The 27,328-nt window shown below is 42.6% G+C and overlaps 1 protein-coding gene across 12 annotated transcripts; it reads right to left on the reverse strand.

Moving 5' to 3' along the window:
* Positions 1-1,939: 1,939 nt before the first annotated feature.
* tcf3b (transcription factor 3b) lies at positions 1,940-25,466 on the reverse strand. Of its 12 annotated transcripts, none has more exons than XM_071345108.1 (21): positions 24,905-25,466; positions 21,427-21,528; positions 19,828-19,900; positions 15,300-15,373; positions 14,756-14,828; positions 14,334-14,374; positions 13,936-14,071; positions 13,660-13,706; positions 10,807-10,921; positions 9,843-10,000; positions 9,501-9,642; positions 9,249-9,307; positions 9,063-9,141; positions 8,740-8,816; positions 8,419-8,625; positions 8,192-8,303; positions 7,869-8,010; positions 7,096-7,158; positions 6,282-6,517; positions 5,870-6,021; positions 1,940-5,759 (listed from the first exon to the last, which is right to left on the reverse strand). In XM_071345108.1, exons 2-20 carry the CDS (start codon positions 21,505-21,507, stop codon positions 5,876-5,878), a joined length of 2,061 nt encoding a protein of 686 aa, XP_071201209.1. In that variant the 5' UTR covers positions 21,508-21,528; positions 24,905-25,466; the 3' UTR covers positions 1,940-5,759; positions 5,870-5,875. The 12 variants fall into 12 exon arrangements, with proteins under 12 accessions (XP_071201209.1, XP_071201210.1, XP_071201213.1 ...); XM_071345109.1 differs by having other exon boundaries at positions 8,419-8,628; positions 10,822-10,921; positions 24,905-25,465; XM_071345112.1 differs by having other exon boundaries at positions 8,419-8,628; positions 9,501-9,612; positions 24,905-25,465.
* Between the last annotated feature and the right edge of the window lie 1,862 nt (positions 25,467-27,328).

Here is a 27,328-nt window from a genome sequence, read left to right on the forward strand (position 1 = left end):
CACTACATTAATGATGTTCTATCAAGCGTGCAGTGATGTCCAAGGGAGAAAAAAAACCAGTGTTCTTTGTTTGTAGTAACTTTGTTGTAATATTGCCAACGAACATGGCAGTTCTAATTTTAAGGACAGTGCCACCTGTTGGCCACGCAATAGCCTACAACTACAGGCTTGAAAGGATTGTTAAGTTGCTTTGGAAATAAACACACAATTAAACACACCAGAATTATTTTCTCACTTTATGTTCACTTACCATTCTGATCCATAGAGGTGACTCTAGTCGTCCTTGAACTTGCCGTTGATATAGGGCACCCAGTCCAGGATCAGCCTCCAGTCTGTAAAATAGACAAGGGCAACTCCGCCCACCGACCCCCAACCAGCCATTGTGGGAACCCTGGACAAATGATAACATGGGGGGAGATATTAGATATGAAGTCCAGTATCTACTACAGGAGTTTGCACTACAGCTGTCAAGTCAGTCCCCCCCAGTATTTAACCCCTTGACCACTCAACCTAGAGATCACTTGAGGTGGTGTAGGCTATTTTGGTTGGATTCAACAATGTATCTAAATTCCTACCAAATCGAAAAAAGGGGTCAGTCTCACACGGTCACACATCAAGGCCAAGGGTAAGCTAGCTAACTAAACTCCACTCCATGGTGAAGGAAGTGGAGATTGGGCCCTAAGGGTAAGCCAGCTAGATAAGACTCATGGCTCAAGTTGTAAACAACTGGCAACACTAACACAAACCAAAGACTTGGATGAGGGGTAAAGTAAACACACTCCAACAAGGTGGATTTTGTAAATATAAGGCCATAATTAACACAAAGGCCTGATATTGTTAGCAAAATTAACTAGCTAGCTATTTTGGACCACAGATCGGCAAAGAATAGTAGCTAACGTTAGCTTGCTAGCTCACTGCCTTGTTAGCGAGCTAACTGAGTGATGGGTCGTGGAAGAATACGTTGGACCTGTCAGCATTCATTTATAAAAGTCTAAATACATTTTCACAAAATGATAAACAGACTTCAACTTACCACGTCCTGGCGATGGCAATGTACTTAGCCCCAATCAACTTGTTTAGCACTTGCACCATTCTGAACACTGTTTGAGCTATAAGAAGATTCTGACCTTCCCCCTCAAGCACGGTCGTCACTAGTTACCACAGCCACACAAGTTATAAACCCCGAACATTGCTAAAATGTATATATTTTAAAAAATCTGATTTTAAACCTAAACCTGATCATAACATTGACTACACTGCTAACATTAAGACCCAAAAGCAAACGTTTGTTTTCATGAATTTTTACGATAACGCCAATTTTGACTTTGTGGCTGTAGTAACTAGTGGAACCCCCCAGAAAGTCTCAGGACCTCCTGAGGACTGTCCGTTGTTATGCCAGTTTTTAAAAAAGCTGCAAAACTGAAAATCACTATTTCAAATAGGTTAAAATAATGTTCTCATAGCAGAAAAGGATGCAAAATATTGTTTGTCTATGCATCAAGGCCATCTTATTTACAAGCTTACAAGGAGGTTTGAGAGCTAAACCTGCCTGAGTTTACCTGTACAATCCTTTATCATCAGCTAGTTATGCCACAATTTAGTTTCCTCCCGATTCTTTAAACATCAAAACATGTATTTTATTAACTTAATTGGTTTACAGATAAGGCTATATATTATAAATCATAGGCCTATGTCTGTCTATTTGTGGTTCAAACTGTCAATGCCATCAGTTTCTATTTCTATTATGATGGCATCATTTAGCTAACTTTCCAATGGTAAGTAAAACAAATCATTATCAAAAAGGTTTACTTTCAGAGCTCAAAAGATTAAATTTCAACCATTTGGAAAACTTTAGTAAGGGATTGTGGGCTATACTTTCTCAGACCTTTCTGCACCAATGGGAGATTGATAGAAACCATTCATTTTCCAAGCTATAATCAACCCTTTATTACAATGTTTTCCTTTATTTTATTTTTTTAATGTATACAAGATTCAAAAGCCAGACATTGAAAAAGGTATAATTCTGTTATTAAAAATGGCACATTTATTGCTACATTACTGTTATATACAGGACAGTTCTCAATAACTACTTTATATATATAAAAAATAATAAAGGAGACTGGGACTGGAGGCACTCTGAAGACACTGCTCAATCTTGATTGTGTCCTCACTGCAAGTGTAAGATGCCAGGCTCTGTAGCAGTGAGTGAGTAGCCCCATTTGAATACATAAAAAAAAGTATTTCCCTCCTCCTTGAATTGATCTATGATCGGATGAAAAAAAAAAGAAAAAAAAAAGGGCTTTATAAATACATTTGATTTGATCTGAAAGAAGTGGTTAGGAAAAGAAAGGTTTGCTGTCATATACCAAATGAAATCAAAAAGTTCATAGCACATTTTAACAGGTTGACAATACACTTCACACTATCCAGTCATGTCATTGAGCAAGGAGAGGTGGATGCACTTATAAGTATTCAAACAGGGCCAGTGTCAATATTCAGGTCAAGAGACACAGAAAATAGACCCTCCATCTTTCCCCCCCATCCAACAACTCAGAATACAGGTTGTGAATTGTCATTTTGGGATGTTCACAGAATAAGCAAAAACAAATCCGATCAGTCCATTTTCCCCCCTCAGAACAAATCTTGTATATTTAGTACACATTTAACCTTGTAATAGTAGAGAAACAAGTCTTCAAATCAACTCTTTGAAGAGGTACATAAATACCTCTTACAAGAAGTCACTGTCAAAGTCAATAATGAGCTGGCAATCAGAAATAAGAAGTCTCAAAGCAAAGGAAATGTGACTAAATATAGCATCACTGCTGCGCGCTCTTTTTTTTTACACAGACACATTTTGTAAGTTGTAATATGACAAGAAGCTCCAGTTATCATGGCTCAAAATAACACAGCCCCCCCACTTCAAAGCTGAAGCCATATATTGACATTGAGGTGCTTCGAAAAGCAAATCACAAGGGCAGAAACCAGCATCTTAGAACCCAGTAGTGTTGAGTGGTTTATCAATATGGGGGGAGGGGGGCAAACAGAAACAAACAAAACCAGGAACCTGACCCCACGGCCACAACTTAACAGTAGTTTGGACAAATGGTCAAATCAGTAAAAAAATATAAAAAGTAACTAAGCGATATACATAACGTTTCATGTCTATTTAACTAGATACATTGAAAAAAAGCCCATGTTTTTTACCCCATTCTCAACTTCTTCCTGAAAATTGAAAGGGGGGGGGGGGGTCATCCGATGCACCTCTACTCCTGGCGATACATGAAATGTTATGGTTAAAAAGAGAAAACTGTCTTTATAGTTATGAAAATACAAGTTCAGGCACTGATAAGGCATCACTCTCCAATAATGACATCTTTAGTCTTGAGAATGAAAAGGCCACACTATTGATTCGAAACTGTATTTTTCTTTTCCCCTCTTTCTACAAAGTAAACTTAAATCCTTCTCAATACTATGACCAACAGGTAACAATGCACATTTCTGCCCCTGTGGTTAGATGGTGCTGCTATACCATGTCTGAGGCCATGATAATAACTTATCACAGGAATTAACACTGTTGTATTTTCAAACCATCATGTATCTTACACAAACAAACTCCTGCCTCCAAAATAACATGTCAGGACACTCTAGCATAGCTACACATTGATGACCACATGGATGAGTGCAGAGTAGAACGGAACGTTTGAAATGAAGATAAAATAACATTGAACCGACTGACAAAACCTGGATACATACTTGAAAATGAAGGCAATCCACATTTGAATGGTACATTCAAAACCAGTTGCATAATTACTGTTCGAGACAGAGCCCGTCGCCGTAGATGTTTACTTGTGAAGTGACACTACCATTCAGTAAGAACACTTCAATAGGACAGTCAGAGGCGTAAACTCCATCCACACATTCCCATTTGAAAATAAATAATTCATCTGGGTAACAGACAAAACACACTTCCTTACAAATGTTTATTTTTTTTTTTTTTACACAGGAACAATATCTTAGGCCACTGTACCCTTATCAAATGTAGCAATCGCATCAAAAAGGTATGCACCAAAGACTGACAGCTTAATAATCACTAAATACAAATGATAATTAAGCCTACAACTGACCCCATCTGTCTTTGTTTATATTCTGAGCCTGTGTTTTTGTTAAACTTTCCTCTCCAATGGCAAGTTGACGGTGCAATTGGAGTTCATTTTGAAAATACATTTAATATCATCTCTTCATTCTGCTCAACTACGATACACTCTAAACTTCAAACTAACATAGTCATTTATAAAAAAAATCTACAATGTATAGACTAACAAAAAAAATATATTTATTTATATATATATATATTTCATTTTGCCCCACTTGAAATAATATCTTCGGTTTTTTGAATGAATGAGGTGGATTTACAAATGAGATTTTGCCTCATTAAGTAGCCATTTTAATAATATAGTCAGGACTTTACAGGAGAAGGTTGAGGGCTTGATAGTTCATTGGGAATGCTCAAAGCTTCAATTTTAAGAATAGACAACTTAACATATAACAAGTATTAAGATTGTATTTAATTATGGGCATCAATGGTTGATCCTGCATCTGCAAATGTGCACCTAGTGTTAGTCTTTTAACAATGACAATGCAGGGGGTGAAGCACCACATTTAGTTTGGTGTCCTTAGGGGGCATAGGTGGTGTGTGTTGGTGCAGGGTCAATTGATTTGAAAAACTCAGAGGGTGGCACTACACAATACGGCCATAAGTTGCCCATCAAACCAAGCCTCCAGTCTCATGAGAAAATGTGACAGAGTGGCTGGTTAGCTCCACAAGCTTTTCTGTAGTTTTTGATGGAGTCAATGGTAGCCTATGGGTGGAGGTGAGATGCAGGATGAAACCTACTCTTCTTTTTGTGCTGTAAAACTGCACTTTGTCCTCCTCTACCCCTGGCCAGCTAAACCAGCATCTCCCGAATAACCTACACTGAGGGGAACAATACTTGAGTCTGAAATACCATTATTTTGTTTATGGATGGAAAGAACAGCCCTGGAGAATAATTTTCTACAACTCTGAGAACATGACAACTGGGCAGCGGAGGTTCCTCTCCCTTCTCCCTCATCTCATGCCGGGCCCAGGGCCCACAGAGCTGGGGTGGGGCCTGCAACTCTGCCCCCCGATGCAGGTCCTGTCCCCTCTCTATTGCATGGGTTTGGTTACATAACATATGTAAGACTGTACCATTAAGTTGGGAATGACAAAACTACACCTGAAAAAAAATGTGCTCATACATATAACCCCTAAACAAAATGTTCCGCAAATGTAAGCAGTTTGCTTAAATGTCTCATATAAAACATGTAACAATTAGGCACAAATCCTTGATTAATTTGTCATTTGTTAGGCTTCTATCGTTCACAGAGCACCTCTCGGCAGTGTGTTGAGTCCCATTAGTGGCAGGACACTATTACTCTGGTGTTCCATCATGTTATAGAAGCAAAAAATATATGTATAAAAAAAGAAAGAAAAAAAGTTCACATTTGCGCTGGTAGTCATGGTCATGAGTGCGGCAAATTGGCTGTGTCAGTTTTGGCAGTATGCATGTGTGGATAAGGGTATGTGAATGTGCGTCTTGAAACTGAATTTGACAATACACAAAAACATCAGTATACGTGTACACACACACACACACACACACACACACACTGAGAAGAATGGGTGGAAGAAGAGATTAAGGCCACATCTTCCGAGAGCCAAAGGAATTCCATTAGATCTGCAATGGAAAATACAACAGTGTTAGTATTCCAAACTTGAATTTTGGTGAAGTGATCAACTCAAAAGTACTACAATTATTGACGGATGAAAAGGTACCTACCTACCTACCTGGTATTACATATGACTGACTGGGTTATGGCCGTCTCCCCCCATGCCGGGGTGGCCTCCTGAGAGCTGCATGGGGGAGTCCCCCACCACCCCAGACACCTTCTCCTCCTCCCGCCGCTTCAGACACGCTGCTTTAGGGTTCAGGTTGCGTTCTGACGAGGTGAAAGGAGAGAAGATGAGTTTACATTGCATACAAGTAAGTCATCCAACTTTCCATTGTACTCCAAACCTATTTAATCCTTTAAAAAAATAAACATAAAACTGATTTGTCTGGTCTGAAAAACAGCTGGATGAAATATTCTGTTCGGTCCTTCGGTCCCTGAGGAAAGAATACACACAGGGGACAAAGTAATACCGAGGTCAACGCGTAAAACAAATGCAAAGAAATATGGTCACAGTAGCACTGCGTTACCTCTGACTTGCTGCTCCAGGTTGAGAATGACGTTGACGGCTTGATGCAGGATGAGCAGCTTGGTCTGAGGTTTGTCGTTGCTGAGGTGCAGCTGGCACATGCGGCCCAGCTCCTTGAAAGCCTCGTTGATGTCTCGCACTCGCAGCCGCTCGCGGGCGTTGTTGGCCACACGCCGCTCTTTCTCACGCTCTACCTTTACCTCAGGAGGAAGGTCCTCGTCATCCTCATCCTCTGGACTAGAAGGCGGAAGACACGGAGAGGAATGAAGCCACGGGAGGGCGACACTCACAAACCAAGCAACTAGACTTTCAAAGAGTTGGGCCGCATGTGCCAGCTGCACCTCAGCAAAACATGCAAAGCATAGATGCCTAAGCATTTAGCTGTCATTCTAAAAGAATCCTGGGTAGCACCAGGAAGTTATGTAGTTCTGAAAGTAAATGTATTAAAAAGGAAGCTCCAGATATATTATTAAACAGGTTAATAGGCATACAATTGATCCGAATAGAAAACATTAATTCACTCAAGACTAGGAAAATAAGTTAACAATTTCAGTGTAATGGATAATAAGGACTATTCCATTTGGTAAATAGACTAAACAATAATGACTTTTATCCCACATAGATTGGAAACGTTAACTTTTACCATTATGCTATTCAATGTCACTTTGTCAACTACTACGTCTATACCATCAAACCAAATTAAAATGTATGTGGGGAGCTTTGCAGAACAGTGGACATCGCTATACAAATCTTGGCTCCCCAATTGTGTGCCTTCAGCACACAAAGCATTACAGACTATGGATGGCGACACTTACTCATCTCCCGGGTCTGACAGGCCTGAGAGGCCAGTGAGGATCTGGAGGGTCAGCGCCTCCTTTCTGAAAACAATGGGACATGAGGGGAGGGCATTACACAACTAGCTGGAAATGAAGTGACCAACTCAACGAACACAGCTAACTAACAGTGGTAACTGAGCATATAAAATGGGGGCTAATGTCATGCGTTCATCCTTGTATTTGTTTGCGTAACAGAATTCAACAAAATTTCCACCTCTGTGGGATAAAATAGTCTACAGCACACAAAGAAATATGGCCATAATAACACTGCGTTACCTCAACTCCATTCATATTAAACAGCCTACCTATTGGTTGATCATTGTAGCCTATTCCTTCTCATTTAGCCAACTTACATCCTGGAACTGTTATTCCATTTTGTATTGATTAGAAATCTCCCACTTCACTGCCTCTGACAGTAGTGCTGCTTTGAATGACCGACAATAAGTTACATGCATGGAAAGTGTAGGCTGCCGGTACATCTTTTTAAAGGGGCGCACTTATAAAAACTGTTGCTTTATTCACATTTATAATGTCATGGTCTATTCTTGCATGCAGCAATGTCAAATAGACCATTTGACAAAACCTTTTCATTACAATAGGCCTATATTATTTGTTTTCTCAAAAAAGTCAATTGAATACCAACGGCCGTTTGGATATTGGAATAACCGTGCCCATCCCTAAACACAGGCATACATTCTGTATCACAGTTACCAGTATCAATAGTCAGGGTGAGATCGTTGGTGATCACCTACCTTGCTCTGATGCGTTTGGTTTCCTTCTTCTCGTCCTCAGACTTGTCAGCGATGGAGGAGTTCTCTTCGTCCTCCTTGTCCTCTCTCTTGATGTCCGAGCCACTGGACGAGTGTGTGGAGCGGGCCACGCTCCCTGGCAGACCTATGGAGCAGAACGGAACCTCACCGTCAGTATTTCCGATTTAGAGAACAATTAAGTAGCCCATTATCTTATCTATTTACCATAGTTAACACATTACATCAGGGAAAAGGAGTACAGCTCACAGCTCATGTGGAGGATGAGAGAAGCAAATGAAAGTGTGTGAGAGGCGCGTGTGACTCACTGGTGAAGCCGTCGGGTTGTCCAGTGGACTGAGGGGGTCCGGAGGCGTGGTGACCGTGCAGCAGGGTACTGCTAGGAGGAAGGCCTGTGGGCTCCTCGTGATGGTTTCCTCCCTGGAGAATGGGAACAAAGCATGTGATAAAACACAACAAAAGCATCATCACAATCTCAGTGATGTAAGACAACAGGGGGTTAGTGTTGGAACCAGAGGTCAGAGGGCGTGCTCACCATGGCAGGGTGTCTGTTGCTGAGGGCTAGGCCAGCGTTGGAGAAGGCCTGAGAGAGGCCTCCCAGGCCACCGTTGTGTGCAGATGACACAGCGCTCAGCAGGCTGTGCATGTCAGAGTGGGCTCCTCCCCCCAAGCCGGGCGGGCCCTGGACAGCGTGGCTACGCAGCACGTGGATGGCCTCTTCCAGACGGTCCTCCATTTTGTTCTGCTGCAAGGAGACACAGGGAAAATCTCAGTCACTACGTTGATTATAATACGATCACATCAAATAATAGTTTTGTTAAATGATTATTTGTAGTAAAGAGTGAATAGTGCGTACCAGGGCGTGCAGTTGCCCTTCGTAGTTGGGTGACAGGGCAGACTGCCCTGAAGGTCTTGGCCATTGAGATGCAGCTCCTGCAGAGAGAATAGATAAGATGCCACATTTACACGGAAAAGCATGACTGACAAAATGACAGCTCTGATTTCTACCAGTAGATGGCGATCCAGAGCTCCAGTCAAGCCCATGTGCTGATAGGAGATAATTTCCTTAACATTTCCATTACAGCTTTTCATCACTATTTCATCCAATTGTCTGCCCTTAAAACTCTTAACTAATACAAGCTACCAAATGCAGCAGATATAACAATCCAGTATGTATACCTGCAATTCCCTGGGGCGAGCCCACTGGGGTGGAGGGTGTGGAGGAGAAGTTGTTACTGTTGTGGTCCGAGGGGTAGATCTACAACCCTCAGGAAAGAGTACCTTCAGCCACTGAACAACAGCACACACAAAGAAGAACGTACAAAACAAAAAGGCAATAGGATTTTTTTGGAGAGAATTACTCACCGATGCGAGAGCCTTCCCAATCTCATCCCCTGAGCTCCCTGCAGTGGCGCCTCTGTTGGCTGTGGAGAAAAGACGGCTTATTGATCTCACATTATTACAAGGCAGAAACTACTACAAAAAGGTCTCCAATAAGCTAGTAAGACCGCTTTAAATACACTGTTAAACCGAGGGGCAGCGCAACATGTTTCACAGGAGAAAGACAAGGTAATTGGTTAGAAAAGCGATTGGTTGTCATGTGAGGGTTAGTTGTACCCATGATGCCGTCTGCTCCGTTAATGGAGGGCGTGTGGTTGTAGCTCCCAGAGCCAGAGTGGAAGCCGGGTGGGAGGCTGCCGTTCACCTCACTGCCATGGAGAGGGTAGTTCTGTGGGGACAGAGGTAGGGGTTGACGCTTCTGGAGGGAGGACAGAACAGCTTGGGTTAGAGCCACTTGCATGGAAGTTGGATTCGTCATAGAGGAGAAATGGCATAAACAGAATACAGAAACAAATAAAGATTGCAAAAAACATATTGTTGCATGTACCAATTCAATAGAACAGTTACTTCAAAAGGAAAATAATTAGGAATTTGAATGTAAACGATTTGAAATATTACATATTGAGGGGCTGTCCTCACCATCCTGTCCTGTGGGTTGATGGCAGAGAAGGAGCCTGGCTGGCCAATGTGGGGGGAGTTCCCCAGCATGGCAGAGTAGCCAGACTGACCCAGAGGTCCTGAGGAGGCCCAGGGGTCAGAGGAGGGGTGGAGTCCCTCTGTCAACAACAACAAGTTTTAGGCAATGGACTTATTACTCGCTGAAACATGACTAACTCCAGGGCATTTTAACTCAACACATTTTCATTTACTGTGTTTATTTGTTTAAAATCTCTGACCACAACAGGTGCTTATTAGAGAGACAGGTTTCTATTTAAGACATGCGTCTATTTCCTTAATGCACATAGCTTTTGCTAATTTGCAGTTAATCGTTTACTTCCAGCATTTTAATAAATGTCTTAATTTCCTGCACAAATGTGTCACGTTTCTTTTGTCTTAGCATGCCTCGATACAAAATAAATGTAAAAAAAATACTTAATTGACTGTGCATTTGTCAGTTCTTACTTTTGCCACTAGAGGGCGATTGGACAGTTTCTCGGGTCTTGTACTCCCAAAGTTGTTGACTGTTTTGTGCTTGCCAGTTAGCTAGCAGTTCTCCGCTGTTAGCAGCCAATGGCTAGCAGTTTCTTACTGGCGATAAAAATGGATGATTGCCATCCTTGTTTTGAGTCATTACTGAATTATTTAATGTAACAAGTCAAACATTAAACCTTGTAAAGAATGAATGGTAATTCACGGTAACCTCGTAAAACAATTCGATTATACCCAGCGTTTATTTGAAACAGGCGTTTATGTGCTGAAATGTGTGCCGTTGCCTGGCTATTAAAAAAGAGACAGGTGGCTATTTGAGATCGAGTTTAATTGAAGTTTTACGGCACCTTTAACATAAAGTTAAAATAACAAAGGTTAGACAGTGTACTCACTCCAATCAATGACAGTTTATGAAAGTGCTTAAAATGGTTACCTTGCAAGTAGTTACCTTGCATGTAGAAAGAGCCTGGGTAGACAGAGCCAGGTTTGGTGCCAGGATATCCTCCGTTGTCACGTGTATATTCATCCCCAGAGGAAGAGGCATACACCTAAAGGGTCAAACACAGTTCACGTTAAGCGCCATTTCAAACACACACACGACATATGCCTACATTTAGTCTGCCCTGGAATAAAGTTGTCTGCTCCTTACATCTAAATAGGCAGGTATCACTATTGCCAAGACGACGACAAATGCATACTGTAACTGCCAATAATAAAATGGTCTTAATGTGTAACGGTTGTTGCACTAAGCAGCCAGGAGGTGGCGAGGGTGAGGCTGGCATGCTACCCCTGCTTGTGCTGTGTTAGAGAGCAGCACAGTGGTCATGCCATGCTGGTCACAGCCACAGATCCAATCCCACAGCCCAGCCAGCGCTTCCTCTTTCCCAGGAGCCTAGTGACATAGCAGGGTTACCGCCTGCAGCTCGCCTCTCAGCGGTAGCTCACACACACACCATTGTCGAGCCCATAACCTCAAATAAGCAAGGGGATCACATTTAATAATTTCTCAGATTTCTATAGTACCCAGACTGTGGGTTTTGGCATATATTATTACTATATATTTGATAATATAAATGTATTGTATTGACATTTTTTTACATTTAATTGTGGGATATGAGTGTGTCCCAACCATGGGTTTGAATACTCAAATAGAAATGTTTGTTAAATGGCCCTTCAATGCTTCAATGGGCCATTCAAGTTATTCCGAACCACAATGAATTTCACATTCAAAATGCCATGCCATTCCCGAGCCTTCTTGACGCATGTGTCGAGAACGTCGAATCACTCCCATAAAATTCATACGGACACAAAGATCCCAGATTTCTGACACCATAACCCATCACTCACGCTTTCTGGCATGTATGAGGAGAAAGAGGGATGAGAGAGAGAGAAGAGGGGGGAGAGGATATGCTGCAAAGAATGCTAATCCAGAAAACTGTTTTTTTTTCTGTAATTTGATTTAACAGGGAGAAGTGGAAAGGGAATGGAGAGATGCACTTCTAATTACAGAGCCATCTGCCTGTTCCTGGACCCGGTCCAACTCCACAGGCAGCTGGGCTGAGGAGAGCCGAGGAGAGGGCTGAGAGAGGTGGGGGCTGGGAGCCAGTCAGCGAGAGAGGGAGGCATGGGGAGAGAGGTGGAGAGAGAGAGAGAGGTTGCAATGGAAAGGGGGCGAGGGAGGGTATTAAGGCGCTGATGATTTATGAAATAGGCAGAGAGATAAGGCTGGGGGGACAGAATAAGGAAATCTGAATGACTTAAAGCATGATATGGCGAGGGGAGTGTGAGGTAATAGGGGATTTACTACCATCACAGATAATTCGAGAGAACAAGCCAGAGATGACTTCATTTAACATTAGGCTTTGTCTTTCACGGGAAAACAATGTTGAGCGAATCCTCTGCTCTAGATAGATGTGGGGGAATGAAACAATGATTGCGGGTGGATAATTCTGTTCTTAAGAAGGAAAGAAAGAGGATTTCTGGTGAAAATCCTCACTAATGGGTGTTTCATGTAATTCAGGTTATGACAGTGTGTCAGGTCCTATAGTCAATGGCAAAACAAGTGATGTAATATGATAGAATAGAAAACAGATTCATATCAATTTAGAGAGAAAATACTGTCTACATAAATAATGCAACCACCGTAGATGGCTCAGTAACAAGGGGCCACAATAAGCCTGGGAAATAGGATGTGTTGTATGTGACATTTAGGTTAGGGGGTCAGGGCTGGCCCCTAGTGTACAGGTATTGGAGGATTAGTGGAGGGGTTTGTCGAGTGGGTTTGACGAGTGGGAGGACTGGAGAGCTTTGCCGGACTAGGTTACAACACAGAGCTGAGGGTGCGAAGGGAGGGGAGAGGGACACAGGATCATCAGCAGTCATTAATCTGGGCTCAGACACGGGCTAAGAGGCCTCGCGAGCAGCGCGACTCACAACTGGGTCACTCACAGGGGGAGGCCACCCAGACCATCATGTGGCGAAGCGTAGGCAGACGGATGGAGGGGGAGAGAAGGGGGGGCAGCTGGGAGTTCAAATGAATTTACACTAAAACAGGTGTTTAACATCATCTATGTTTCATAGGTAATGTTATGACCACAGAGGTTTCAGTATGACTGTCATATTGGAGAGTGCATGTGGCAATGGTTTCGGTTACAGACATTTCTGGTCTAATGGCAATATTTATGTTTTATGATCCCTGGCAGAGGGCCTTCCAGTCTTCCACTAATAAGGCATCAGGCAGCCCGAACACACCAGAAATATCTGGACCATCATACAAGGCAAGGAAATACCCCTGGCATACATTCTCAAGCATTAGTTCAACACAAACAACTCTAGTGTTATTTACCACTGTTGGTTATTTAGAAGCATTATCAGTAGCCCGAGCAGTGTTGTAGACTAGAGACTATAGTTGCTTATTTGCAGGCTTAGACAGTAGCCTGAGCCCAGTGTTGTAGACTAGAGACTATAGTTGCTTATTTGCAGGCTTAGACAGTAGCCTGAGCCCAGTGTTGTAGACTAGAGACTATAGTTGCAGGCTTAGACAGTAGCCTGAGCCCAGTGTTGTAGACCATCTCACTAGCCTGGGCTGTCAGTTTGCCTGAGTGAGCAGAGGCCCTGTCTGTCTGTCTGTCTGTCTGTCTGTCTGTCTGTCTGTCTGTCTGTCTGTCTGTCTGTCTGTCAGAGAGCTGCTGGAGCAGACAGACAGGGTGGTGAGTGGGTGAGCATTAGTGTGGGGAGACTGTCTGTCTGTCTGTGGGCTGTGAAGGGGAGCAGAATGAACACTCACCGAGGACGGCAGGCCAGGGGGCTTGCGGATCTTCTTGGGTTGGGTGTCTACAGGGAGACAGAGAGAAGGTAAATCACATGGCTCGCTTCATCAAGGTCGACTGTTGTGTCTAGTTTGAAAATAACATCCTAATGATTGTGTATTGCTAGCGTTTTCACAGTTAGAGAATCATGCTACGCCTATTACTAATACCCTTGCACAAATCATCCGACAGAGAAGGCAAGAGCCTGGAAAACATTAGAGAACTAATGTGGGCTTCTTCCCGAACCACCGTACCTAGCTGGCCATCGGGAGGCCTCCTCCTGGGGTTGTTGGGGTACGATCCGGGGTAGAACTGAGAGGTAGACTTTAGCCCAGAGGGGGACATGGCATCTGGACTGGGCATGGCGATGTCACTGGGTAGGAAGCCGGGCTGGCAGAACAACACAAAGAACAAGGGGTTAACAAACAACACATGCAGGAATGCATACAAAGCACACATGAATGCACAGTTCTGGGAAATCCAGAACGCTCTAATTCAATGTGTTTCGGATGAAAGCAGAAGTGAGAAAACGGGGTCGTCTTTATACTGAAACCAGACTTTAGCTCAAATCAAGTTAGAATTGGTGACATGGTAAACCTAAACCATGATCTTAACTAGGTTTAATAAGCAAAGGGGTCAGAAGCACTCTTACCTGGCCACCAAAGGAAGAGTATGGTATCCTCTCATTTTTACCTGTAGGAAGAAATTGACAATTATCGGGTTCCTTATGGAATGGTAGTTAAACATCGGGTATTTGGAGTATACTTTAACAATGACAAAAAGTCAAAATCAGTAGCTGTTTAAAATACAAAGTAGTGATAAAAGTGCCCCCCCCCCCCCCCTTTCAGAGCGCTCAGCTGCTGGCCAGACAAAACCCAAGGGAGCATTTCTGCTCCAGTGCTCTTAACATCCAACACACACACGCTTCCTGGCACTTTGTCACTCAGATCATTTCATGGTTATAACAAAATACGTGCACACCAACAGTAACTCCACTACTTATTTACAACCTATCCCAATTACAACACTGAAAGACACAGAGACAAGCCATCAGAGACTCTGAGCGTAGCCTACCTCCGATTCCTGAGCTGAGGAAGGGGGATGACAGGCCCTCGTGCTCATTGTAGTGGGAGCCATCTCCGTAGCCCTGTGGGAAAAACACAGAGGGGAAGACAACATGGTAAAGAGTCAGTCAGCAGAGTTCAGTGATCAGTAATGAGTCCTTCCATGCCATGGCCAGTGCACTGGTTCATCCCTGTCTGTAAACTACCATGTGAGCTCAGGAAATGTGTACGAGATCCAGTCTCTAGCAATTTCTTAATCATCAAGTTGTGGTAATAACAGTTTGCTGCAGACAATCTTCACCCCCTGTACACCGTTCCTTATATTTACAATGAGACGAGCCAAGACAGTTACCGTGGATGTGAAGCCGCAAATTACCGTTGGGCTTCCACAGAGGTAAAGACTAGTGCAGAGCCTGCCAACGCCTGACTCTGAGCCAGGCTATTAGGTACAAAGTAAAACTACCAGTCTGAATCAAATGCATAGTTTGCCAATGCACTGAGCTGTTGTGAAGTGAGTGTATGTGAGCCTGTGATGAGCCCCTGGTAGTGCTTACCCTTCCCTGGTTGAAGGGGGGGCTGTTTTGTTCTCCTGGGCCCCAGGATCCAGAGCCATTGCGCTCATCCAGAGCTGGGAGAGAGATACATGAAAGGGTTAGACTCGCACTGACTGGCGAAAGTACAGAACGTCACCATTTATACGAGGCCAGGCTATTTTATACTTATCTGTTTTACCTTTTAGAAATGAAAGCACTTTCTGCATTTAGTCCCCCCATTTGAAGAGGTCATAGGTCATATCATGCTAGGAATATAAGACGAAATACTACAAATTTGACTACTTTAATATACAAGTGAATTTGTCCAAATACCTATGGACACCTTCAAATGAGGGGACTAGATACAAAGTGCTTTAATTTCTAAAATGGTAAAACATATATGTATGAAAATACAATCAAATAAAAGGTGACATTCTATACTGTCGCATCATATGAAACATTTAATCTCAAATCCCAAATGGTGGAGTATAGAGCAAAATTCTGTTTTAGCTTCACTGTCCAAATAAATATGTAGGGGTATATGTGTAGAAATGTAGCCATAATGCTAGCACCCATCACTCAGGTGAACTTGTCAGCACTGCAGGGTCCCTGAGCCAATGCATGTCATTCACAGGTCTTAAATGGCAACACCATTGGGACAACAGATCACCTTTAAGAGAATCTGTCATTGTCGCATTAAGGAGGGACCATTCCATACATGTCCATGTGAAAACCTCAAATGGAAGAAGCAGTGATGGGAACTGCTGTTTTAAAATCACCAGTCTGAAAGAGGGGGCATTTCACTGATTCTATAGTGGGCAATGATCCTGTCGTAGTTGACTGAGAAACCAAACGATAACAGAATGTGTCATTGTCCAGCTTCTCATTGCCATTTGTTTCACAGCAGTTGTGCAGATGCCATAATATCGTAAGCCATAAAACACCAAATAACATACATATTCAATACACAAATCATATATGAATATGTTAAATCATTTCACGAGTGGCGGTTGTGCGGCTGAGGAAAAACAAGCATTCTAAAGATTGGTGGAGCAGAAATTCCAAAATACCCCCATCACCCCTTTCTCCTTGTCTTATCCGTTAATGCTACCAAGCCTCTCTGGAGACACAGGGCTTAATTGCATACTGATTTGCATAATTGTGCATATTAATGCAGTTTCCTTATGAATATTCATATTTATCCTTTGATTTCTGCCTAATTAAAAAAATGTGTGAGAGAGTGAGGGGAGGGAGAGAGGGTCTGGGCGAGATGAGCGGCTGACGACTCAGAATGAGTGATGAGGCTAACAGAGCGGTGCAAGCACCTACACACGCCATGACAGCCATGATCTATGGAGCTGATGCCACTGGCATGGAGAAGCAGGGGAGCAGAGAGAGAGGCACCTCCAAATATCAGCCTTACTCAGTCACTGTCAGTGAGCTGAAAGGTCACACTGCTAAGACAGTCACATTTAGTCACAAGGACTGATGGACACAACTAAATATGAGCGACAGGCTTTGCATGGACACCACTTCAACAGCCCTGCTGGCAGAGTTAGTCCACTCAATACGGAAACACGATCAAATCCACATAAGTGGCACCCCAGGGCCATAAAATAAGGCTTCTTAAGAACCTTCTCCATTATCCAGAGTCTACAACGGCTTCGTTCCAACAGCCAGTCAATAGTAGTATTTGATGCCCACATAGACCTACGGCACTTAATAAAAGGCCTCCATTTGGCGAGCAGGTACTACATGAGATAGAGAGAGCATCGCCTTGCAGAGAAACTCTGACAACATTGCTTCACACTTTGTGGAGTAATTAACTTGGAGGCAATTAAACAAGGTGGGGAGCTGCTGAGGTGACACCGACGCACAGCCAGCTATATTGAGAAGTGAGAGCCAAACACTGAGGAGCCTACTGCCACAATGGAAGAGGGGAGGAGAGACGGAGGACGGGAGGACAGGGGTGAAGGAAAGAGGAAAAGGCATGGGCGATAAGAGGGGAGAAGGACAGGGCTCGGGGACTAAAGACAGACTTCATGCTGCAATAATTGTTTCATGTTCATTCTTCACGCTTTTACAGAAGATCTTCAATTTCATTGTTTACGTGTAATGATGTTATAAGTGTGGTTCCATTCTCTTCTCCCACTTTCTACCTGTTGAAACGTTGCGCTCCAACGTCTAACCTGATTCAGTAGATGAGAATCTAGTGAAGGCCATGGGGGCGATATTAACACCGTACAGGGCAGCCAGCCGCTGAACAAATAATCTGATTTTGAGGCACAAAATCTTCTCACTGGGCAAAATCGAATATGCCTCTGAAAAGGCAGCCTGGATCATTTCTTGCGTACGTGTTAAAACCACAAGCTATAGGCTAGGTCTATTAGACCAGCCATTTTCTAATGCCACCAGTATAGGACATATTAGATAGAAGTTGGCTGTTCAGATCATAAGGTGACAAACATCCTATGACAATCATCTGAAATAATATTTGTGTGGGAGTGTGTGCGCACAAGCATGTGTCTCTGCCTGTGAGAGAGGGTTGTTTGTTGTTGTTGGGGGGGAAATGTGGCCTGTCCTGGGTGGGTGGGTGACGGGGCCAGCAGCTGCAGAGGTGAGTGAGAGGATGCCTGGTGGAGCCCTGTGGGTGTTACTGCTCCCACAGCTCCAGCTCCCCTCTCCACACGCTCTGGGCTATGGGCTCTGACGAGGAGGGGAGGACGCCTAATGCAATTAGCACCCCTCCGAGTACTTTTGTGTTGGTGAATAGAGGCGGACTGGTAGGCCACAACTCCACCGCTGCCTTTCCCGCGCTGAGTCAGTCACCTACTAGTAGAACAGAAGCAGTGATGTCACAGGCTACAGTTGGGCCAGTCAAACAGGAAGTTGACCTGTTTGCAGGTGAACAATACAGAACAAACAGGCTGCTCTTTGTTATGGCAATGTGATCTTATCATAATGGAGGACTGAAGTCAAGTTGTCATTTCAGGAAAAAGTGGAAGAGGTGCGAAATACACATTTTTCACATACATTGCCTACTTCAACAGAAGTCTATTCTTCTCAGGTGAAAAACTGACGTAAAAACTGCTAAAGTGTGTAATTTAGACCTGTACCGATGCTACTCCCTGTTGATTGTATATCTAGTTATAACAAGGGATTTGGTGCAGCTTCAGAGTGGAAAACAGGAAGAAACGTATCCACAAGTCTGAATTGTAGCTTACGGATGCCCTAATCTCTCACTGGATTGATAGGCTTGTGTCATAACCTCGAACAGAATCTCTAGAGGTTGGCGGTGTGGCACTCGTGCTATTACGAGCTACCTGGAGTTCTCTGAAAGTTAAATGTGACATCTTGAAGTATCACATTCGAATGGTGTCAATGACCAAGGGGCACACTTAGGACAGGGGCAGGAATTAACTTCTCACTGCTAAGTAATTGCCTGCTGTAATAGAAACAAACTGAGTCCTGCCACTGATCCCCATTCAGAGGGTTCCCACTCTGGCCAACACTCCATGCTGGGCCAGTTAAGTGTTCCAGAGCTCGGGGTGAGGGGTATTGTCTCCGGCTGAAGCCATTTCCTGTGAGCCAAGTGGGGGGAAGAGCCCTGTGCCGAGTTGGGGGAGGAGTGTTTTATACTTCAGGGTGGGGGAGTCGTTTCAAGTCCATAAGCCCTTTTCTGCCTTTGTTCCTCTGCGGCTGAGTTCTTACTCTGGGGGCCGCACAGAGTGTGACTCCATTTCACACTGCAGGTTGGCAGGGTGACAGAGGAGGGAAGGAACATGTCTTACTAATAACATTCAGCAAAAGCTACTCGCACATTTCAGGTGTTCCGGGGTGGGAAAATACAAGCCATGTTGGTGGTAGAAGAAGATGCATCAAAAATATTTGAATTCGCTAAATAGAGACATATTGTACATCTAAACGGCCACCAAGAGTTTTCTTCATCACCCCACCAAAAAACACGTTGGGTCTCATTCAACAACCAAAAATAAAGAAGACATTCTTCTGAATTACAGAGATTTTGTCATCCAACACACAGCGTTCAAAGGCACCAACGACGTTCTGAAGCTTTAGCACAGATGAATCATCTTGGTTAGATAAAAAGAGCGGGGGTTAAAAAGGGGAAATGTGCACACGGAGTGACAGAGCAGGCTTGAATATTACCACAGGAGAACTAGGATCAAACTAACCAGATCTGGACAACTTACTACCAGCAATAAAAGGTGATGAAATACCGTCCCACACAGCAGAAGTAGGAGGTCAATCAAAAATATATACAGTATCTTTAATTCTATTGCCAAGTGAATGGGTGAAGGCATAATGCAATAGAACAAAACCACTACTGCACGACTGCTCTAGTACTTTAAACGTATTATATAAGGACAATTAGCAATGTTGCAGCTACATATAAACAGCCATTATCCATTATTTACTGACCTTACCAAAACTAAAGCTTGATACAATAGAATTGAGGTGTAGCCCTGCAGGGTATTTAAGGCTCAGAAGGACAGTTTTACAGTATTCTGCATTCAGAAGAGAATCTTACCTGATCCGCCAAACTGACTGCTAGCGAGTGTCGTCGGTCTGTTCTTCCCATTAGCCACAGGTGGTGCAAACATCTAGAATAGAGAAGAGGTGGGAAATAAATACTGACGTGAATATTCACATAGGCCACACCTTCTTTGAACATACAGTAAAGCTAGCTCATCGTCTGATGTGAAATGTGGGCTGGACACGGATGTTAGGAGTGATCTAGCCTAATCCCTGGTCACAGGTGCTTGCTTAACATGCCATCTCATGAGCCACTGTGTGTGCTTCTGCCTCTTGGCATCTGGGCCAGCAACAGCCATACTGTAACATTATCAGCCAATCCTGGCACAGAACACACACACACACACCTTTGTCTCCAATGGGTTTAGATTCCATACATAGCTACTGCTTACAGGACCATGGACACATTTCTGATTTGAGTGGGTGGCTACACAAATGGATGTGCATAGCAAACCTAAGTCTTGATTGAGGGCATGATATTTGATGCTCCACACACACTAGTGGCCCATTAAGTAAGAGAGGGAATAAAACCAATGGAATTTCCCTACACATAAGGCTTCAATAACACAGAGAGGAAATCAAATACCTGGGCAGATCTTATATTAATTAGTAAGCTGTGGTTAGTGGAGGAATATCAATGCGTGGGACATCAAGTCCGATGACAAGCGTTTACTTAATTAGGGTTCCTGGTCTTGAATCCACAGATATTTTTCCACGTATAGTAATTATCCATAACAATCAATTTACAGAGGCTCAGCTATTCAATTTATCCAGTGAAAAAAAAACAGACATGAATGTCAACTTAAAAGCCCAACAGAAATCATACGGTAAAAATGAATGAATACACAGGCTGATGCCAGCAAGTAGATGAAAATCAAACCCAAAATCTCCTATTAATCTGACCATTCATAAACACCTGCTATTCAAGAGACATAAACGACAGGGTTACCCCATTCCAAACAGCATGTATTGAGTTGAATATGATATGGGGTGTTTCAGCGCCAGAACCACTCAAAAGTATGGAGCGTCCCTTCAAACGCTTCCCATAAGTTATTATCAGCCATCAAAATATTGCAAGGTTGTGCACAAAATAAGAAAAACCAAACTCAGAGCAAAAATAAACATTACGGCAAAATAGGAATCAAATACATCTCGCTTGAATAAATCTTCAGGATTCAGGTCAGCCCAAACAATAAATCAACCTTACTGATGTTTTTTCATGTTCAAACATTGGTTTAAAACCAATGAATAAACACCTAGGACTTGTGGTACATTCAGGTGACCTTGCTTTGATTTACTGAGGGTGGGGTAAAACAAAACAACAGTATTCAAATCAAATAACTTCTAGGAGGGATGAAGCTACTTCTGCCATGCTGGAGTTCAAGGATGGAAAAGAACATGGGGTAAGCAATGTGGAAAAATTATAACCTGCTAATGAATCGGGAACAAGGAGAACTGTTTAACGGTTTTGCTGTCATTATATTGGATATGTAACGGGCCCGTCCCTCCCCATTCAGCCGCTCTCTCTCTCTCCCACCCTCCCGGTCCAGCAGTCTATGTCCTGGTCCCAGACCCCTAGCCCACTCTCTCTTACCGCACTGAAATCCAGGAGGTCGTTGAGTTCCTTGTCTTGTGTTCCCACTGCAGTCATTCTCTGCTGCTGCTGCTCGTTCATGCCCCTCAGTCACTAACAACCCTACGAGAGAGATTCGCAAATAAGATAGACTGACTTTTAGTGGAACCAGACTAGAGAGCACAAACACATTGAATGTGACTGAAAAAATTAATAAAATAATTTAAAGAAATCAGGCTAGATATTACTGGCTGATATGCCTGAGGAATTTATGAGTTCTATCACTTGAGAAAATGAATGAACATACTGCTTTTTTCTGGCCATGTAATTCACTCTTACCTACCACTCACTATGAACACGGATGCGTAAAAAGTTGACGAAAGTTGAGCACCCAAACTAATAGTTCAAGATCCTTCCCCTCTTATTGTTGTCTAGATGATTTCCCAGAGGCCCTACAACCTTAGGACTTCTTCATGGTAATAATAGTTGTCAGACATGGGTATTTTGGCATATGGGACACGGATATTCAAACAATATTCCGGGATAAAAAAATGGGCAACACTATTTTGTTATTTTGTTGTAACCGAGTTAAAATGGGTAGCACCATTTCCCTTGTCATATATAGGCCAGTGCAATAATTCATTGGGAATAATCACATATGAACAAATACAACATAAAGAAAGACCAGAGAGGGTCATTAACTCCTTTGGGCATGACCACATAGGTTACTAATAGTGAGGCATCACTACACAGGCTGCAAAGAAGGGAATCGGACACTCCATGTGAAGAATATAGGCCTGCCTAGTTAATGTATCCCTTATTCAACCTTTACCAAGACTAATCACTTCTCTCAGGCCATGTCTTCCACAACAAATCACATGCACGTTGATCATCCATTTCTACATGGAAGTAAAGTATATTAGGTTTACAATTAGACATAATTGGAGCTATTGTTAGACCTAGGCAATAGGGGTGAAAGGCAGAGCTAATGGATGTATGCAAACATGTCATTACCAAATTACCATATGTCAGCACAGAGGAACCTTGTCAAATGGCACAAAAAGCATGAATACTGGATTTACCCTGTGTTTTGCATTCCAACGGGAGCCTGAGGCAAAGAGGCAGAGCTCAGATGCTCAGCAGCACTACATGCCTCAGAATAAACTGCCAGTGCAACAGAGAAGAAGCACTAGGGCGCCAACAGGTGGTGTACTTTTACAACCTCCTTTGTAATCCATTTCTTGTGCAATTTGTTGTAAACAACCATTTGAAGGTTTGAACCACAAAATAAATGCAACTTGTCAGGTGTAAATGTAAACACCAGATTTGTAACAATACATCAACTGCCAAACGAAAGCTATTCTTACTTTCTTCATATGTCACACACACACACACACACACACACACACACACACACACACACACACACACACACACACACACACACACACACACACACACACACACACACACACACACACACACACACACACACACACACACACAAAGCTAGTAGATCCTTTGAGCCCAGAGTGGAATCAAGGAATTTCGTTTTTTAAATACAAATTACGCTTTAGTATCTTCAACGTTGAATAAATTCCTTGGAGAAGACGTGTGGGGAAAAAACACTTAAAAAATGCCTATAAACCATTCAAAGGAGCCATCAGGATTAGGCCTTGGTATTGAAAGTGAAGGCAGGTTAGGCCTACATGACCTGACCTTGAAACAAGACCCCCCCCCCCCTAATATAACAATAGGCCCAATTGTAAATATGCCTAATGTTGTCTTGCCACACTTTTGTATAAGGTGGTAGGCCAAGGATACACAAACCTTGCCAAACATAAACCACAAAACAATTGCTGTTCCAAAATGTTGTGGGTACATCTGGATATTTAAAGGGACGCTGGCACTGTGGATACACACATTTTATTGTACAGAATTGTGTCTTTTGCTACCCAGTTAGAACAATATTCGGAAGCAATAGATTAGGGCTATGGTCGCCTTGTACACGTGAGCCAGACAAGACAAGGCAAGACGTCCTCCATGTGCAAAACTATAGTCTGTATTCCTAAAAGGAACATATTTTTAACACAATTTTTATGTTATTTTAATTAAACAAAACACATTTTGACAAGTGGGCTACTCTACCCACACCTTGCATATACAGGCCTCTGTTTCTGAGAGCTAATACAAAATCCATTGTGATCATGCACTTCCCAAAACCTTGAACATATTCAAGCACCACCAAAAAAACTAGTAGTAGAATGTGAGCTTTGCACAATTGTGTTTTTCCTTTGAATAGACATTAACAGAAAATGTAAATATATGTTTTGAGGTGAAAAAACTCAAATACAACTGTTGCTTCTCAGCAAGGGAATATAATGTGTCTGGCTACAATGAATCCAACTAAAACTTTACATTATTGTCGGGAACATCATCATGATCAAATGTATTCAGAAATCTGCTGGGTTCAACGATATTTTCGTTCCAATTAAATGTTTCCATATCGTTAAGGGTAGTTTCCCTAACTAAAACAAGGTAAATATTTATTCCTGGTTGCAAACTCATTCTACTCCGCTCGCTAGCCGTTTCCAAAGATAATAGGCCACGTCTAGGTCCTATAGCCTACTGAAAAGGGATGCTTTCCAGCCGGAGGATATTGTCAGTTTCCAAGGGTTCTATATTGTGGAATTAAGAATGGGATCTCTCGCTACACAAAACGTAAAATAATTCCATTAACCTTGAGGAAAAGAAAAAACATCTAAAAGACTGAAAAACAAATAATGTGGCCTCCTTGAATAACTGTGAAAGTAGTTGAAATAATGTTATAAATACGTTATTTCTTTTGAAATACGACAACAAACTCAAGGTTGAAGTTTGCATTTCAGTTCGTCCAAAAAGGAGATGGTGGGGGGGTGGGGGAATAAGGAAATTCCTGCCAATTGTGTAATAAAATAAATGAAAGTCTAGCCTGTGACCAGCCGCTTAACCACTTTCATAAAGAGGTCGTTGTTTGTGTATTAGTGGTTATTGAAACGTCTGCGTTAGTTGCTTTACATTTCTGATGAACTCTTGAAATGGCAGGGTGAACCAATGAAAGTACAAGTTTATAATGTCACTCAACATTACTTAGGCTATATAGCCAATTAGATTTAGTCGTCATTCCCATTGATCAAACATAGGCTTCTTTATGGGAAAATTGAGACTAGTAAACACATCAAAGTGAGTCAAATTCAGAATAACCTATATCTTTATGGTGAACAAAGGACTAATTTCCCCCACTACACGGTTGGTGCGGAGACCATCACACACTTGAGGGCTGAACTCACCACCTTACTAGAAACCAGACAAAAACTTGCATCCCCCCGCTCCAACCACACATTCCCAAAACTTTTGATAATTGTAGAAGTCAGACGTTCTACAATTGGCCACATCACACCTAATGAATTCGTGCAATTTTCCCGACTATATGTCAGTCTGAAACAGAAGCATTTTTTACCTTTAATCTTCAAATGTCTGGCATCCAACAGTAAAAAGAAAGGCTGTCTCTCGCAGGGGGAAAAAACATAAAACTTCAAGAGAATTTCAACCTCAGCGCGTGAAACGCATTGGATCGCTGTAGGTCTTCCTTATTCCTCCTGAACCTTGCTTCGTTACACTGTCCACGTCATTAGTACAATGTAACCAGTTTGCATCCAAACAATATCTAGTTATTAATCTCACGTCTTCCTTTTTGTTGTTACAATTGAGATGATTTCATTCTTCTAGAAGACATCTTAACCACCTCCGTCCACATTGTCAGAAGCAACAACGTATCCTTCCGCATAAAAAGAGGGCCTCAAAGCAGCGGTGTCCAATTTCAAACGCCTATATAGAGACAACCTATTTGCTCCTCGGAAAAGAACAACTATAAGTTGTAACGACTTAAATTGATGTAACCGCCGCATATGTTAAATCGTTAGTCAACAGTTAATGTGTACTCTTCAAAATAAAGGAGATCTAAAGGACTACGCCTTTTAGCGGAAGGTTATAGTAGGAAAGTTAGCTGCGATTACACAGCAGCTTCACGAGATGGAATGATAAATCCGTAAAAGCATAGCCAATAGAAAAACATATATGAGTGACAAGCAGACACGGAAGCCAATAGCTGACCGCAAATACATATTTGAACCTCCCTCTTCTTGACGCCTGGTTTGCTGTGTGCTCAGGGAGGCTGTGAGGGGGCTACAGTGTAGCCTCTGACATCATTTTAATGCTGTGGTTAACATTTTGCTCGGTCTACATTTTGTAAGCGTAGCCTAGGCTACTCCAAGCAGAAGGGTGAAATTGTCAAATAAATAACATTCATTGGCTAACTATATCACACTACTAATTGTACAAGGCTTGGCTACAACTATGTGCACTGTAGTGCCAACAGAGTAAGCATCACTAAATTGTTAATTCAGACTAGCCATAAGATCTAGCCTAGGAATAGGCTGTTTTTGCCAGTTAGACTTTTACAATTTCTTGATAATCAAAATGTTCACCTTAAAACTGGTCACACCGTTGAGTATATCCCATTTTGGCAAAAATGTTTTCTAAGAAATAGATAATAGATCATCAATAACTATTTTATTATTCGGGGCCTGAGTTTTTTAGACCAGGTGATATGACCAGGGAAACCTCAAGACTAGGTTGATTGGTTATGTTCATGCTATTTTCACTTGGACATAAAACTAAAGCGTCCTCTGTCTTTCTGCGCCTGATACATAGACCTGGGGTGGAGAGAGAAGGGAAAGGAAAGAGTATAGTATGGGATCATAACAGAGCATGAATGTGGGGGGAGGGGAGAGGTCTGGCTGCAGAGAGAGAGAGAGAGAGAGAAAAAAAAACATGTGTTGAGAGAGGGAGAGCACATAGCGAGGTCTAAGTTTGTTTGATGACGATATCCATAGTGATTAATCAATCAATCAATCAAATGTATTTATAAAGCCCTTTTTACATCAGCAGATGACACAAAGTGCTGTACAGAAACCCAGCCTAAAACCCCAAACAGCAAGCAACGCAGATGTAAAAGCACCGTGGCTAGGAAAAACTCCCTATAAAGGCAGGAACCTAGGAAGAAACCTAGAGAGGAACCAGGCTCTGAGGGGTAGAAAGTTATCTTCTGGCTGTGCCGGGTGGAGATGATAAAAGTACATGGCCATTTAAGGTCAGATTGTTCTTCAAGATGATCACAGTGGTTGTAGAGGGTGCAACAGGTCAGTACCTCAGGAGTAAATGTCAGTTTGCTTTTCATAGTCAAGCATTCAGAGGTCAAGACAGCAGGTGCGGTAGAGAGAGAGAGAGTCGAAAACAGCAGGTCCTGGACAAGGTAGCACGTCCGGTGAACAGGTCAGGGTTCCCTACCCGCAGGCAGAACAGTTGAAACTGGAGCAGCAGCATGACCAGGTGGACTGGTTATAGCCAGGAGTCATCAGGCCAGGTAGTCCTGAGGCATGATCCTAAGGCTCAGGTCCTCCGGGAGGGGAGGGAGAGAGAATTAGAGGAAGCATACTTAAATTCACACAGGACACCAGATAAGACAGGAGAATTACACCAGAAATAACAGACTGACCCTAGCCTCCCGGCACATAGACTAATGCAGCATAGATACTGGAGACTGAGTCAGGGGTGGGTCGGGGGACATAGTGGTTCCATTCAATTGACTGATTAAGAGAAAGAGAAAAGAGAAAAACTATGAGTTAATAGCTTGATAGTTTGTATTTTCCATAAATTACCACAAAGATCCTTCGAATGATTCAATGGTTTTAATAATCTTCACCTCCCCTGACAAAGGGCAAAATATTTGCAAACTAAGTGGACCGCATATGTTATAGACAGCTTATATTCTTCATATAGCATGTCTTTCTGACGGCTAGCACTATGATGTTATTCTTTTTTT

Source organism: Salvelinus alpinus, chromosome 16, assembly GCF_045679555.1.
Source record: "Salvelinus alpinus chromosome 16, SLU_Salpinus.1, whole genome shotgun sequence".
Taxonomy (NCBI): domain Eukaryota; kingdom Metazoa; phylum Chordata; class Actinopteri; order Salmoniformes; family Salmonidae; genus Salvelinus; species Salvelinus alpinus.